This window comes from Theropithecus gelada, chromosome 5 (assembly GCF_003255815.1).
Source record: "Theropithecus gelada isolate Dixy chromosome 5, Tgel_1.0, whole genome shotgun sequence".
NCBI lineage: Eukaryota > Metazoa > Chordata > Mammalia > Primates > Cercopithecidae > Theropithecus > Theropithecus gelada.
Genome location: NC_037672.1, coordinates 76,526,908 through 76,541,492, shown reverse-complemented (window position 1 = coordinate 76,541,492; position 14,585 = coordinate 76,526,908). Strand labels below are relative to the sequence as shown.

The following is a 14,585-nucleotide window of genomic DNA, read 5'->3' as shown; positions in this document are numbered from 1 at the left end:
AAATGCAAACAACCACAAATATTTATTTCCTTGAATACAGTGAATTGTTTGCTATGCTTTTTACAAAAAGAGACCAGTATGATACAACACTTACACAAAAAGAGGGAGGTGTTTGTATTAAATGACACCTCTTCCTGTGACAATGAAACTCTTCCGCTCTTTGCTGTAAGCACATGTATGGTGATGAGAAAGTCTTGGTCTGATGCTGCTCAGTGAAAGTCTCTTTTTGTTTGTTTGTTTCCAAGATAGTGTGCATAGTTTTCTGTTTTTTCCAAATAATATATTACATTGTCACTAATCAACTTCTAATTAGATTTTCACATGGTAATGCACCTGTTCTACAATCTCAGTGTCAATCTCCATATGCAAAAATTATTTAAATGCAGGCTCATGAGTATATTTTTGAAGAAAATGGATGCTGATGGCCTTTAAAATATTTAGCATAATCAGTTGAAACATTTTTATTAGAAGTAACTGAAATCATTACACAAAGGCTATAAGTTTAAACTCTCCGGAGAGGGTCAAGCATGACAATCGGATGTAACTGTATTCAAATGGTTTTTTTATTTTCTGAAAAAATATAAAATTTCATATCTTACACTACAAAAAACATGTACACAAACCAAATGCACTTAAAGGTTCAAATGAGAAAAAATACAGAAATCCTAATCCTTCTTTAAATTAACTGTGAGGCAGGGACTTGAGATAACATGATGTATATCACAGAGTAAGATATGCTATAGAGCTGCTTCTGACATGACTGAAACTAAGAGATTTTGATAAAAATACTAACAACTGACTGAGTCTAAGTATTCTCAGACTTTTATAAATGCAATTTACATACTTTTTAATAATTGACTATAAAACTACAGCAGCCTAAAGAGCCATAGATATGCTGACCCCTGAAACTTCTACTGTTAATACAGTTCTCAGCCCGAATAAACATGACATTTTGCCACATTCAATTTTCCCCATTAAGGTTTAGAAGAAACAAACAACATTTGATTCTGATTATTATAAACAGACTTTTTTTCTTTTAAAATAATTGGTGTCTGCTTCTCAGCAATGATTACGTGGTCATTCTGAACAAGAACATTCAATCATTTGTGTGTGAAAAGATTTCTTCATAAATTAATAAGAAAGAAAAAGAAAGCTCTTATCTATTTCTCTTTTGATACACTATTATATAATTAACAGCATAACAGAGAAAATTATTCAATGAAACCAGCTGTACTACAGAGTTGAAAAAATGATGACTTATTCTACTTATTAATGTCAAAGAAAGCTAGCATTTTGATTCAAGTTATTCATCATCATCATCATCATCATCAGGATCATCATCATATTGTATCTACTTTTTACTTACTTTGAAGTTAAACATCTGGCAGGACGTTAGTAAAAGACAGTTTACTATCACACTTATCTTTCTTTTTTTTCTTATTTTTAGGAAGAACAAAATGAGAAAAGGACTTATTCTACTATGTAATATAATACATCCGGTAAATTTCTAACACCTAACTCAAATAGTGTTTGTCATTCAATACACTTTTATAGCCAAAAATGTCTTCCAAAGGTAAATATCTGTGCTTGTGATTCTGACAGCCCACTTTACATGGCATAAATAATGGTGTTAAAAATATTTTACTTTCAGATAGAGATTAAGTAGCAGACATGCAAACACATAAGTACTCAAAAGATAATTTTCCATTTTGAACTTGAACCATGAAACTGTGTCTTCACTTTTTCACACTGGTCAAAACTCTTTTACAAATTGAATTAAGGGTATTCTGTACTGTTTAGGCAACTCTGAAACCAGTAATGCTGGCCACACTTAAGATTAGACAAAATATTGGAATATAATTTTTACAGTAATCTTACAACCTTAGAATACTGACTTGGTAATTAAAATGCAAGAAATGAAAGATCATGCACATTATAATTTAAAAAAAATGGGAAAATCAAAATCTTTACATTTTTACATAGAAATAATACATTATGAAAATAGCAACTGATTATATTAATAATACACATGAACAAATGACAAGATTAGACACAAATTATGATTGGTCAAAGTAGTAACTGAGTGACTTCAAGTATCAATGTCTGTTGAAAATTACTCCCTGTACCGATTTTTCAAAGGCCAATACTGTGAAAGAGTAATGTCCCTTAAGATGTTGCTACTGGCAGTTATAATATCATTATGTATTATTTGCAAAATCTATTGTATGTACTAAAATTGTCATGTCTGTGCTTTATTTTTGGTAGTCTGGTGGGTGACAAAATGAAGCAACAGAATAAGAAATCGCACAATCAAGATTTGTTAAACTTTGCCTTGGATTATGGCCTCATTACATTTTACTAGAGTTGCTCCTCTCCTTGTTCCCTTTCTCACATTTGAAGATGAGATTGGCATTTTCCAATTGGTGACATATAAAATAGAAAACAAATATTTTAGAAAGACACTCTTTCCTCTTTTTTAGGGAAAGTACTTTTTGTTTGACAGTCTCTTTATTCATTCTAAAGTCATATTAACCTTCCTTAGAAATTCTCAACCAAATTGAGATGCAAAAGAAAACTATGTGGCTATTTAAATTTCCTTTCAATTTACTTTCCAAAATGATCACCAAGATTGCAAAGAAGACAAATACATTTGATCCAAATTAATTTATATTCTTCTTTTGTTAAAAAGAGAAAATCTATATTGTAACTTAAAGTTCTAGTCATTTAGATATACTCCACCCTGACCTCACAATTATCTTTCAGCATATAAAGTTGGAAAACAATGTAGAAAATATCTTTGTTATGTCTAAGCAATTGTGGCAAATTCATCAGCCCTAAAGGATATGGTAATTGTCCTTTTGAATCAATAAGGCTTTCATTTTGAAGTTTCTCAATTGTTACTTTATCACTTAGATTTGAATATTTCTATAAAATTCAATAAAGTGCAACACAATCTCCATTTATTTTGTACAAAAGTAATTTGTTTCATTAATTTTCTGTTTATTGAAATGAACAAATGCATCTTTAATAATGGTGATGCCTATTTATTATTTTATCAAGAAAATATTAAATTCACATCTCTGGAAATTTCACTAAACTAATAGATTATATGTTTGCAGCACAGTTTGTGTGGACCCATGGTATATAGCCCTTATTGTAATGAGAACTGAATATATCATTTGAAAATTGTTTAGATTTTTGTTGTTGTTTTGATGCTTCCTGGTTCTTTAGAAAAGAGGTACTTTACTGCTTAAGTAAAAGGTGGGCAGAATAGGAAGGAGTTATTTCCCAAAAATTTATTCTTATATATGCTAACATTCAAGTAAAACAAGTGCTTGGAAAACAGAATATCATTAATATAATGTGACTGTATTTCTGAGAAATTCCATTAATCCAGGCTTCTCTGATCTACTGTACTAATAACATTGATAATCATGAGTAGGCTGTATTTTATTTAAATGCTCTGCTTTTTGAATAATCACATGACATTCCATAATTTTTATAAAGTGTAATAATACAAAAATGTTGGTTATCTCAGGAGCTCAATTTTGTACAATTTCTAATACACTGCATAATTTGTATCACCAATATAAGTCTTCATCATGTGTTGTATATAGAGCATATATAGAAGATATGTTATATTCCTTAATAAGTCTAATTACATAATACCTTGGATTGTTTCATTAAAATAAACTCAATGCTATGTAACTGAATATAAAATGAAATTAACAAATGAATAAACATACATCACAAATAAAACTTGTCAATTCTTGAAATAAAATTCTGAAGGGAAAGAAGCATATATATATATATATTTATGTGTGTGTACATATATATGTATATATTTGTCATAAGTCCATTGCTGCCTTAGAGTCAAAATTCCTAGAACTGAGTCAAAATGGGAATGGTTACAAAGGATTAACACTTAAGGGTGATGCTTCATGCTATGTGCCTGGATTTAACAACATTAACAGAAGCCTGCACAGTTAAATCCTTCTACATCCTGCTGAAAATGTGCCCTTCGGTGTCAACTTTGCTTGACAAGATACTTTTTAGGACTCAGAAAGGTGAAATTTCTTACAGGGGTACAAGATTAATGGCTACAAGAACTGCATTGTCACTGATATCACAAAGTGTTTTTAAAAAGCCAAAGGGGATTTAGTCTTATACACATTTCCTTTTAGTGAATAAAGAGATTAGCTTTTGGACACATGAGAGGAAAAGAGACACAAGCTTGTGTTAAATTTTGTTTTACTGCTTCCCTATTTCTCCTATTCATATTACATTCTGGAACACTTGCTCCTTTATGTTGCTAAAATTAAAACACTATTAGAAATGCAAGCAGAATGGTAACACACACATGTGCAAGCAAACACACACACAACTCCGTCTTAAATCAGTTCCTGGGTATATTGCAAATTATACAGTATATACACATTTATTACTTAATAATCTCTAGAAGAGCAACTAAAAGTAAATTTTATAACACAAAAAATAAATATACACCCTGTATTGTACTTTTTCTTGATGAAGCAACATGTTTTTACACTAGTTCCTATAACTTAACGCTGTGTAACAGCATTTTAAAATTACAAAAGAAGATACCTATTAAGAAATAATCTAATCATATTGCTCTTCAATACACTTTCGTAGACAATTAAGACTTGAAGCAAACTTCAGTAAACTGTAGCTTTTGTTAGCTCACAAATGGCTATAAAACATTTCCTTTCAAGTAGATCCCTGGAAGTTTTGAAAGGGGTTGCCTTAATTCAGTCTATAAAAGTGCTATATATTTATGTATTTCAGGTACAAAATTTTGTAGAAGTAGTGGGAAGGATTCTGTTGTTGTAACTTAAGATGACATTTATCCTCATGTCCCTTTTAATGCAAGATATGTTTGCTTCATGAAAAATGAAGACTAAGGACCAAGAACTGGAGATTTTAGTAAAAACCATGATTACAAATTCTGTGGCCGAGGCAAATATTTTCTAAGGTTTAGAAATCAATGTTTTCCCTTTTCCCCCTTTTTTTGTTAAAATAAATCTCAGGACTGTTTACAAAGTGCAGAATCATTCACTTGAAGAAGTGACATTTACATGAAGTTACAATGGCACCATTCCATTTACCAGCTGCACCTTCATTTCTTGAAGGCTGTTCATGATCTTCTTCTGGTGACCGACAAGAGTCACTCCAAGCCGTCTCAAATCCCTGCATGAAGAAAGCACACATTGGATGTATTGATTCAATTTGCAGCACACCTCAATATTTCATGTTGGCAAAGGGGCAAACAGTGCAGACACTAGTTAGATTACAGTCCTAATTCAGACATACAGAGTCTAATTTTTAAAGGTTAGGCTCTAAAATTATACCTCCAAAATCTGTTAGTAGTCAAAAAATATTTATAATGAGGAATGATATAATACATATTTGCTCTCATTTGTGGACATCACTATTTTAGTGGTGCAGAGTGGTGATAACACAAATTTGCACATTGTTACCAATAAAGAGTTAACAGGTACAATTTCACTGAAAAGTTTTGAAACTCCAGCTCTACAATATGCATTAGCACTTTTTTTGCTAAGAGAAGCTTAAAATAGACTTTCAATATTTTATAGCTAAGCAGTTGAAAACCAAAGTCATAAAACGACTCATTCTATACAGTCATTTTATATAATAGATATCTTTTGGAGATAATCACCACTACACTGCTTTTATAACAATGTTTTATGTTTTTTGTTTTTGTTTTTGTTTTTTACTTTATACTAAAAGTACCAGAACTTTTTTTTTTATTGAAATCAAACAATATCCAAGCTCTCCTGGCATTTACAGCATGCTGAAGATTACACGCTTTCAGAACACTTTTCAATCAAGATACTTCTGTGCATTTTTTTCAACATGCTTATTATTCAAAATAAAATTACAAATATTTAGATTTCTAAACTAACAACATATTATGGAGCTCAAGACAAGTAGCCATGGTTTTTCAACATTCTTTTACAGGATATTGAGGAATGCTATTCCCCTAAAGTATGTATTTGTCAGGTATGTTTGGCAAATGATAAGCATTAATTACATGAAAAAATAAGCATCAAAAATTCAAAATCCTAAATGACAAAGATGTTTGCCATGTTAGATTTCTCTAGGTAATTACCTTATTGAACACATTATGTGAAAAGTGGAACCTTTTTCCATTCAGTGTGTGTTTTAATTTCAGATTTTCTTAGAGTTCTATTGAATTAATTGCATTAGACATTAGAATCATTACAGGTAGAAACTGAATAGTTTTAATTGTTCTTTGAATTCAATGAAAACTCGTAATTATCAGAGAATAGAAATTAAAGGATGCCAAGGCTCTGTGCATACTAGTATTGGAAATATTTTTTGAAAATAATATTTTAGTTTTCTTTTCCTTTTATGGTTTCTTTATTTGTTATGAGAGTTTTAGGAAATGGCAAGTAGCTACCCCCACCAAAAAAAAAAAAATGCTATTGATATTTGTGATGGAAACATATTTGATTTTTAGAATGTGAATATTCAACAGTAAGCTTAAAAATTATTACAACTAAAAGATACCAGATTGGAACATAAAAATAATAATAGCAGTAGAGATGGCATGGAAGATAATCCTCAGGGAAACTTACAAATTACTAAAATTAGCTTTGAAACAAAATCATTATTATTAATAATGGAATAGACTACAAAGTAGCTAATTACAGACCAAACGAGGAATATAAGAGACACGAGTTTAATCTTGTCTCTTTTCAACTAAACCAGAGTTTCTCAGCCTTGAACCTGTTAACGTTATAGGCTGGATAATTCTTTGTTGTAGAGGTGCTGTCTCATGCATTGTAGAATATTCGGCTACATCCTTGGCCTCTGCCCACTATATACCAGAAGCACTGCACCACGACCAGGCCTTCATTTTGACAAGATAAATTGTCATTGACAATTTACCCTGAGTGGCAAAATCTCCCCTGGTTGAGAATCATATATATATATATGTTTTTTTCCCACACATATAAATTGGTGACATTTTATAACCATATTCACACACCAATTTAGACACATATATATTTGTGACACTTAATAGACATATGTCCTGTATGCTAGAGATATCAATAACTGTATGATACAGATTTTTAAATTTCCTTTTATGGATGAAGAAACAAAGGCTTAGATAATTTGAATTACTTAGCTATATAACACAAGCCAAATGCATAATCAAGTTAGGGCTAATATCAAGTACCTAACACCCAAGTCTATACTTTTGATTCATCATAATTCTAAGAGATGATTTTGAGTAAAGCACTTCAAACTATATGCAATAATTTATTCATCTGTAAAATGAGAACTCTGTAAATGTAATTTAAAATATTCAAAATTCTAAAAGAAAATATCTAATGAAGGGAACGAAACACGTACTTTGCCTGAGGCTATGGTCACCATATATGACCATGGTAGTTTCTGTTATGCACTAATATTCTCATGTTTCCACAAGTAAATTATTAATTATAAAGAATTATGTAGATTTGGGTATTCATGGGTGTTCACTAGCAAACTGGATCACAGCCAAGAGAAAAAGGATGAACATTTTTTCTTAACCTGAAAACCGTCTCTGTTGGACAATTTAATTAGGACTAGAAACAAAGTTTTAAAACATGTGTTTTATCATATGTTTTATAAAGGCATAAGAAATACTAATGAATCCAGATTTGGAAATAAGGTTGTAATAATATATAGGCTTAAAATGCGTAATTCATGATTGCTATGCTAATTATTAGGAATTATTAGGAATGAGCCTTTGAAAATAACCACTACTGTTTATTCTGAATGGCTTGAAAGAATTTATAAGTTCTCCTTCAAACATGGAATTTATACATACAATCACAAAATTTAAATTTGAAGTGTGTATGTGTTTCCATATTCCAAATCTTGGTTTTGTCTAAAGGATATCAAATCACTAGTAACTTATTTTTATTTCTAGTGTCTTAACTTGCTGTACATTAGATAACAATATAATTTCATCTTCTGCATATGACTTGAGAACAAGAAAGACTGTAGCTCGCTCAATGTTTTGGCAGTTTAAATTTTTCATGATAACTATATCATACTAAGGAATTGTGAGGAATTTTATTTGATTAATAAATGTGGGTATCGTTTGTGTTTATAGAAAATTAAAATTTTTATTTTGTCAGAACATTTCATACTTACAGATTTCAAGTTAAATTTGTTTGAATTTTAACAGTGAACTAAGGACAAAATTTTATTTCAAGACCAATTTATTATCTGATTATCCCTTGAGATGAATGTCAAAGGGCACTTTCTCCTCTTTTTTTACTTCTCTGTCTTTCCTTTTCATCTCATCCTAAACCCTATCTCCCCAGGGGAGAAATAGAATTATAGAAACAAAACACTGAATTTTGCATACTGAATAAATAATGTCTTCTCTCATGACATTCTGTTGCTTTTCTCTAAATCTGACGTGTTATTTGAAAAACTGTCAAACTAAGGTGCAGAGATTTAGAGGACAGGATAACTATAATAATGCATGCAACGTACATATACCTTTATACAATGTGATTTTCAGTGAAAACGTGGAGAGATAAGATTATTTATGCAAGTTAAAATTGTTCTCAGCAACTAAGTAGTTTCTTTGAAATGCATCTTAATATCTGCTAATAACACTACAGATGAGAATTAACACCGTATTAGATGTTTAAAGGTTAAATAACTGTTCAAATATTGCTAAATACTTTAAGGTAGTTTCTTTTAAGTAGTTAAATCTCACATTTTTTATTTCCAATAATTCCCATTTTACTGCCTAAATCACATATTAAATGCTCAACTTAGCATTAATTACATAAATTTCATGGAAATAAAAATAATGATATCGCTACCCTATATACAATAATTTTTGAAAAATAATTTGGAAATGGTACAAGATATGCATTTTTAAATTTCATTTTTCTAAGTAGAAAATGTTATAGCTACACAATGTCTTAAGTGTGTTCCCATTATAAGTATTACACAAATTTTATCATGATCATGTATAATCTTAAGTAATACTGAAGATCAATTCTAGCGATACCGAATTACATTTTGATAAAGGCTTATGAATCTAAACATGATGAGACTGGCATTGTTACATAAAAGATACTTTGGATTTTGTTGACAAAATTGATTACTTTTAGAAAAACTCCAAATGTTATGAACTGTCATTGTTGGGTTTACATTTCAGTATTTTTTCAAACATTATTCAATAGTATTAAACAATGGAAAAACACTGATATTAATGATGCTAAAATGGCAGAATGAAAATAGAATAACCAAAAGTATATAGTTGATGTTAGAATCAACTCTTAATTATTCAGGCTTAAATTAATCTATTTACAGATGATTCATTCTCTTGCTCATTCTTCTCCCTTCTACTTTACACGCCTTTTAGCCATATCAGCCATATCACTGGTACTTAGCCCCAACCAACATTGGCTGAATAGGAGAAGGGAGAAGATAGATTAATGAATATTCCCTAAACTTCAATGTTTATTGCTTTTGTCAGAGTTTTATCATGCAGTTGTATGTTTGTCCTTTTCTTTTTGTTAACTTTGCAGAACCCTAGCAATCAATGATATAGATATTGTACAAGATACATATATTACATCTGGCAAGAAGAGATCTAATCATGGTCTGTTAATGGTTCTCAATGGACATTGTGAGGCTAGAATACAGAGGACAGTAGGTACTCCTATGTGTACTTTAAGTGTATAATAAATCATGCGTAATGACTTATTGATAAGTGAATAAATCTATTTGTATTAATCTGTAAAGATTTTGGCTCTGGATTTTGAAAACTTTCATTTTATTAGTTTAAGACTGTATTCCAGTAACTGCTAATAACAGGAACCTCTTCAGCTGACATACAATTGGTGTAATATTTAAATTTATTGGATTTTGCTCCTTTTCTGAATAACCAAAGGTGGACAGTACTGAGCTGAAAAGAAGTTTAAAAAGTAGCTGTGATTCTGTCCTTAACTGAAATGTTTGGATTCAATTTTCAACTCACCTCACGCTCACAATTATCCCTATCGACAATAATCTACTGCACTTATACAAGATGAGATAGTTTGCACCATTACTGCCACAATTGTTTTCATATGAATACTGAACACAGAATAGCAAGGTTTAGGCACAAAGAGTAGCAGACAAACACATCTAAGATTGAAAGCCATTTTCATGAATATGCTTTGACTCTAAGACCTCTAATTTCTTCATTACCTTTCAATATTTAGCTATACATGCACGTACTGGCAACAATCCATATACAAGTGAAGTGATGGAGATTTTTAACAAAAGTATGTAGTTCTGAAAATTGTATATTTATTGCTTTCTTCTAAGCCCACTTTGAAAACAAATTTGATGTCACAAATTACAATGTAGTTTTTAAATATGGCAGTTGGACTATTTGCTTTATGTGAATTGATTTTCACATTTTTCCTAAGTATTTACAACAGCTATGAATGTATTCTTCCATTCTCAACTTCTATTATCTTTTGACAATAACTCTAAAAATTATATTTTATTATTTTATTATACAACCTTCATAAAATTAATATGGGGTAAACACTATGTGTGAAAAATCAGTATCAAGGTGTTTTGAGAACTGATCTTTTTCTTTTGCTGATAATCCCATCTCCTTTGCCACTAGTCCTTAGCAATGACTGACTTTTCTTTTGGAAGAGAGTAGGCAAAATGAACAGATGAACTTTTTTAAAAAAATTTTTTGACCAAACAAGTAACTGATTACTTGAGTGACTTAATGTTTTGATAAATGTTTTTAGAGTTGAAAAACATATAGTTGAAAGCAGAGAAAACAAGGGGGCATGCAGTTAAATTTAAAGTGCCTGGATTCTCCCCCAAAAAACAGCTTTCTTAGAGTTAGGATCTGTGGGCCCAATTCCTGGTAAGAAATGTATTCATGATTATGACCCCTGAGAATTTGGAGCAGTTACCACAGTGAGATCAATACTTTCTGAATGGGAAAATGCTGGTAAGTCTCCCAATGTAACTTTACTCTTCTGGGCAGAGTAAATGAATTAAAAGACAAAATGTTTGAATAAAGGCAATACAGCAAGAAGAAATAAGCTGGAGAAGAATCATTATGATAAGACATAAGAGGTTATTAGTGCTTGAAAGAAAATAAAAACTAAAGAGCATTTGGGGATAGAGGAGCAGATAGGAAAGAAACAGAAAAAAAAAGGAATAAGAAAAATGTGAAACTATAATGCTAAAATATTCGACATATTTATAGTATTTTGGGACCCCAAAGATATAAGTAAAACACAAGTAACTAATGCAAAAATTATAATTTGTGATTATAACTATTTTTTGAAGGAAGAAGCAAAAATGTAGTAGATGTATCTATGTACAGAAAATGTGCTATTTTAATAAAAAGGAGACATTGTTTAATGCAAATCATTTTATTATATATTTACAAGTAATCTGACATTGGGTAGAAGAAATACCTACAATATCATTTTAATATAAAATGACAAATGACTTTAATAAATTAAAATGACCATTTTTACTGAAAAATTAAATAGCAATCATGTAAAAATAGTTTTAAATTATCAGCAAATTTTTCAGTATACTACTTTAAATATAGCACAAATGAGTTCCTTGAGTGTCCAAAGAAATAATGGACAAAGCATATGTGTCATCAAGTAGATATGATTTGGCGGACCATGAGAATGAGATTCAGTAAATTAAGAAAGCAAGCTGAGTGGCTGGTTTCAGGTCCTTTTAGTTATCGGTATGAAGAAAGAGAATGCTGAGAATGAGAAATTAATTGGTGATAAATGGTGGTACCCTGTTACCTTTAGTGGGGAGGAGCAGTGAATTCAATGAATCAAAGAATGCCAGAATAATAGAGATGGTGAATGAGAACTGCTCAATGTTCATATCATGTGTCGAAATGAAATAACAACTATGGTTTAGTGCTTCACAATATTCTACCATTTTCTAAACCTTACAATATTTTAACCTTTGAATTGGCAGGTAATTTGAAGTAAGTTATCATTGTATTCACAGGCTAAAACATTAATGTTAATGTAATCTAGATGGAACCACCATAAAGACAGTTATTCACAAATAACAATTAGGCTAAAACAACCACATGTACAGAGTATATAATAAAATACAAACAACTTACAACCTTAAAGAATTTAATATTTAACTTTAGTGATTTTTATTTAATAAGATTTGATAAATTTTATCTTAAACGTGCAAACAGAAAACGGCACAATTGGTTCCACTGAGATTGCACCAGATAACAAATCAGAGGCAGGATCTGATACATCCTTAGATTGCAAGAATGTAAGGTGCACTGCTTAGAAACTAAATGAGATCCTGCCAGGGAAGCTTTGTTTAAGCTGTTGTTACCTTGGTATTCATCGTAGAGAGCCGAAATGTACAAATATGTTTGGTCCTTATGTAGGACTAGCCACACCAATTGTGCTTACAGTTAATTTTGTTTGGTATTTACATTCATATAACATAGATACCAGTATAAAAAAACTTGTCAAGAAAACATCTTTTCCACAACACAAAACACCAGTATTTTGCCAAGGAGCTGTTATTCCAATTATTCAAGTATGCCAATGTTATTTGTTTGAAGCAAACAAGCAAAGATACCGGTCACACGTAGCATTAACCATGCAGTTGTTAACAATACAGGCTAAAGATGATGAGGCTTCTTTGAGAGCTGCCACACATCCACAAAGGTTAACTGATTTCCCTTGACCTCATCCAAATTGGTTTTTGAACAACTTTTCTTGCCCCAGCAATTATGTAAAAATTATCAGAAAAATTACTCACTCCAAGGTCACCTGAGCCACAGCGTCCATTGAACTGTATCCATTTTCCATGAAAATCTCTGTATACCGGCCCATCTTGATTGCCTCTAGCCATTCACCTACTGATCTGTAGGCCCCAGATCCTAGTGGGCTATGTTCTGCCAATAAATTAGATACTCTAAAACACATAAAACATAAATATTAATAGTAACAATTTAATTCTTTCATAACAAAGTTTACTATACTGTTAACTTATATTCAATGGATCTTTGAGTCTGTAAGTATATTTATAGAGGAGAAATACGTAAATGCTAACATGGAAGAAAATAATTTAAAATACAGGAGAACACAAAATCAGTCCACTGAGATTATTTTATCCGTAATTAATGATGACTTAACATGAGGACTTACTAATAAGTAAATTTTACCTAAGACAACACAATAGCTAAAAATTTTATTGAGTACTAATAGATGAACCCAGAGAATTTTTAGGATAATAAAACCACTCTGTATAATGGTATAATGGTGGACAGATTTGTCTAAATCTGTAAAACGTACAACACCAACAGTGAACTCTAATGTAAACTATGGGCCTTGGCTGATAATTATGTGGAAAAACAGATTCATCAATGGTAGTAAATGTATCGTTCTGGTGGTTGATGCTGGTAATAGGGTGGGGGAAGGCTACATAATGTGTAGCGTAACGGGTACGTGGGAGATCTCTGCACCTTCCACTCAATTTTGCTGTAAATATAATATTCCTCTAAAAATCTTTCTACTAAAAACTTGCCATGTAATGATTCATAAACAACTACTCTTTGTTTATGAAGATAAGAAAAATGCTACCCACTATAGAAACGTGGGATAATTTGTGCAAAGCCAATCGATTATAGATGTGCTAGAGGAACTTACGCTCATTTAAGTAAATTTATCTGGAAGTTAAGGAACTATTTATTCTTTATTTTATACTCTTAAATAGAGTGCTTCTTAATTCACCTAGGAGTGGTAGAACATGAAAAACAAAATGTAACCCCAAATACAAAACAAAACTTAATAGAATCAACTAAATCAATAGACACTTTCAATGACACTACATTCACACTCTTTTGCCAATAATAATAATGATATAATGATGATGATGACTTTTAGAAATGTATCTTAAGGAAATAATCAGAAAAAATGACAAAAGGGAACTAAATATTAAAAATAATTTACATACCCATCAGGTAAATTTACATCATTTACATGTGAAATTTACTTAAGTAAATTGCAACTATAAGAAAAAGAACACAAATACTTTTCTCTCTACTTAGGTTCTCTCCACTTTCTCACATTCCATTCACACTTGCATGTAGTTTCTTCAAAACCAATTTTATAAAAATTACTCTAGTTGAGATGGGCAAAGATCTCTCTTTTGCCAAAATCTGTGAGCATTTTCCAAAGTACAAAAGGACTGACCTCTTGGAAACATTCAGCCAACACCACTACCACCTCCCACCTCACTCTTGAAATCCTACTCTGTCTCAACATTGTTTAAATCACAATTCTGTGCGTGTGTGTGTGCGCGCGTGTGTGTGTGCGCTGCTGGATTCTCCTCAATCTCCTTTGCCTGCTAGTCTTTTGTTGTTGTTGTTGTTTTCCTGACTTTAAAATTCGAAGGGAGTCAGGACGTGGCCCTATATTTTTCTACTTAGGCTATAACTCCACTATAGATAATTTTACTCACTTTCATGT

General features: G+C 31.0%; 1 protein-coding gene across 4 annotated transcripts in view; it reads right to left on the bottom strand.

Moving 5' to 3' along the window:
- Positions 1 to 541: 541 nt before the first annotated feature.
- Positions 542 to 14,585, bottom strand: part of EPHA5 (EPH receptor A5) — a 343,406-nt gene continuing 329,362 nt past the window's right edge. For all 4 annotated transcript variants that reach the window (XM_025385372.1, XM_025385374.1, XM_025385373.1 and 1 more), the window contains 2 exons: positions 12,874 to 13,029; positions 542 to 5,208 (listed from right to left, as the gene is read on the bottom strand). In XM_025385372.1, coding sequence (XP_025241157.1) covers positions 5,103 to 5,208; positions 12,874 to 13,029 — 262 coding nt within the window. In that variant the 3' untranslated portion in view covers positions 542 to 5,102. The remainder of the gene's footprint in view (positions 5,209 to 12,873; positions 13,030 to 14,585) is intronic.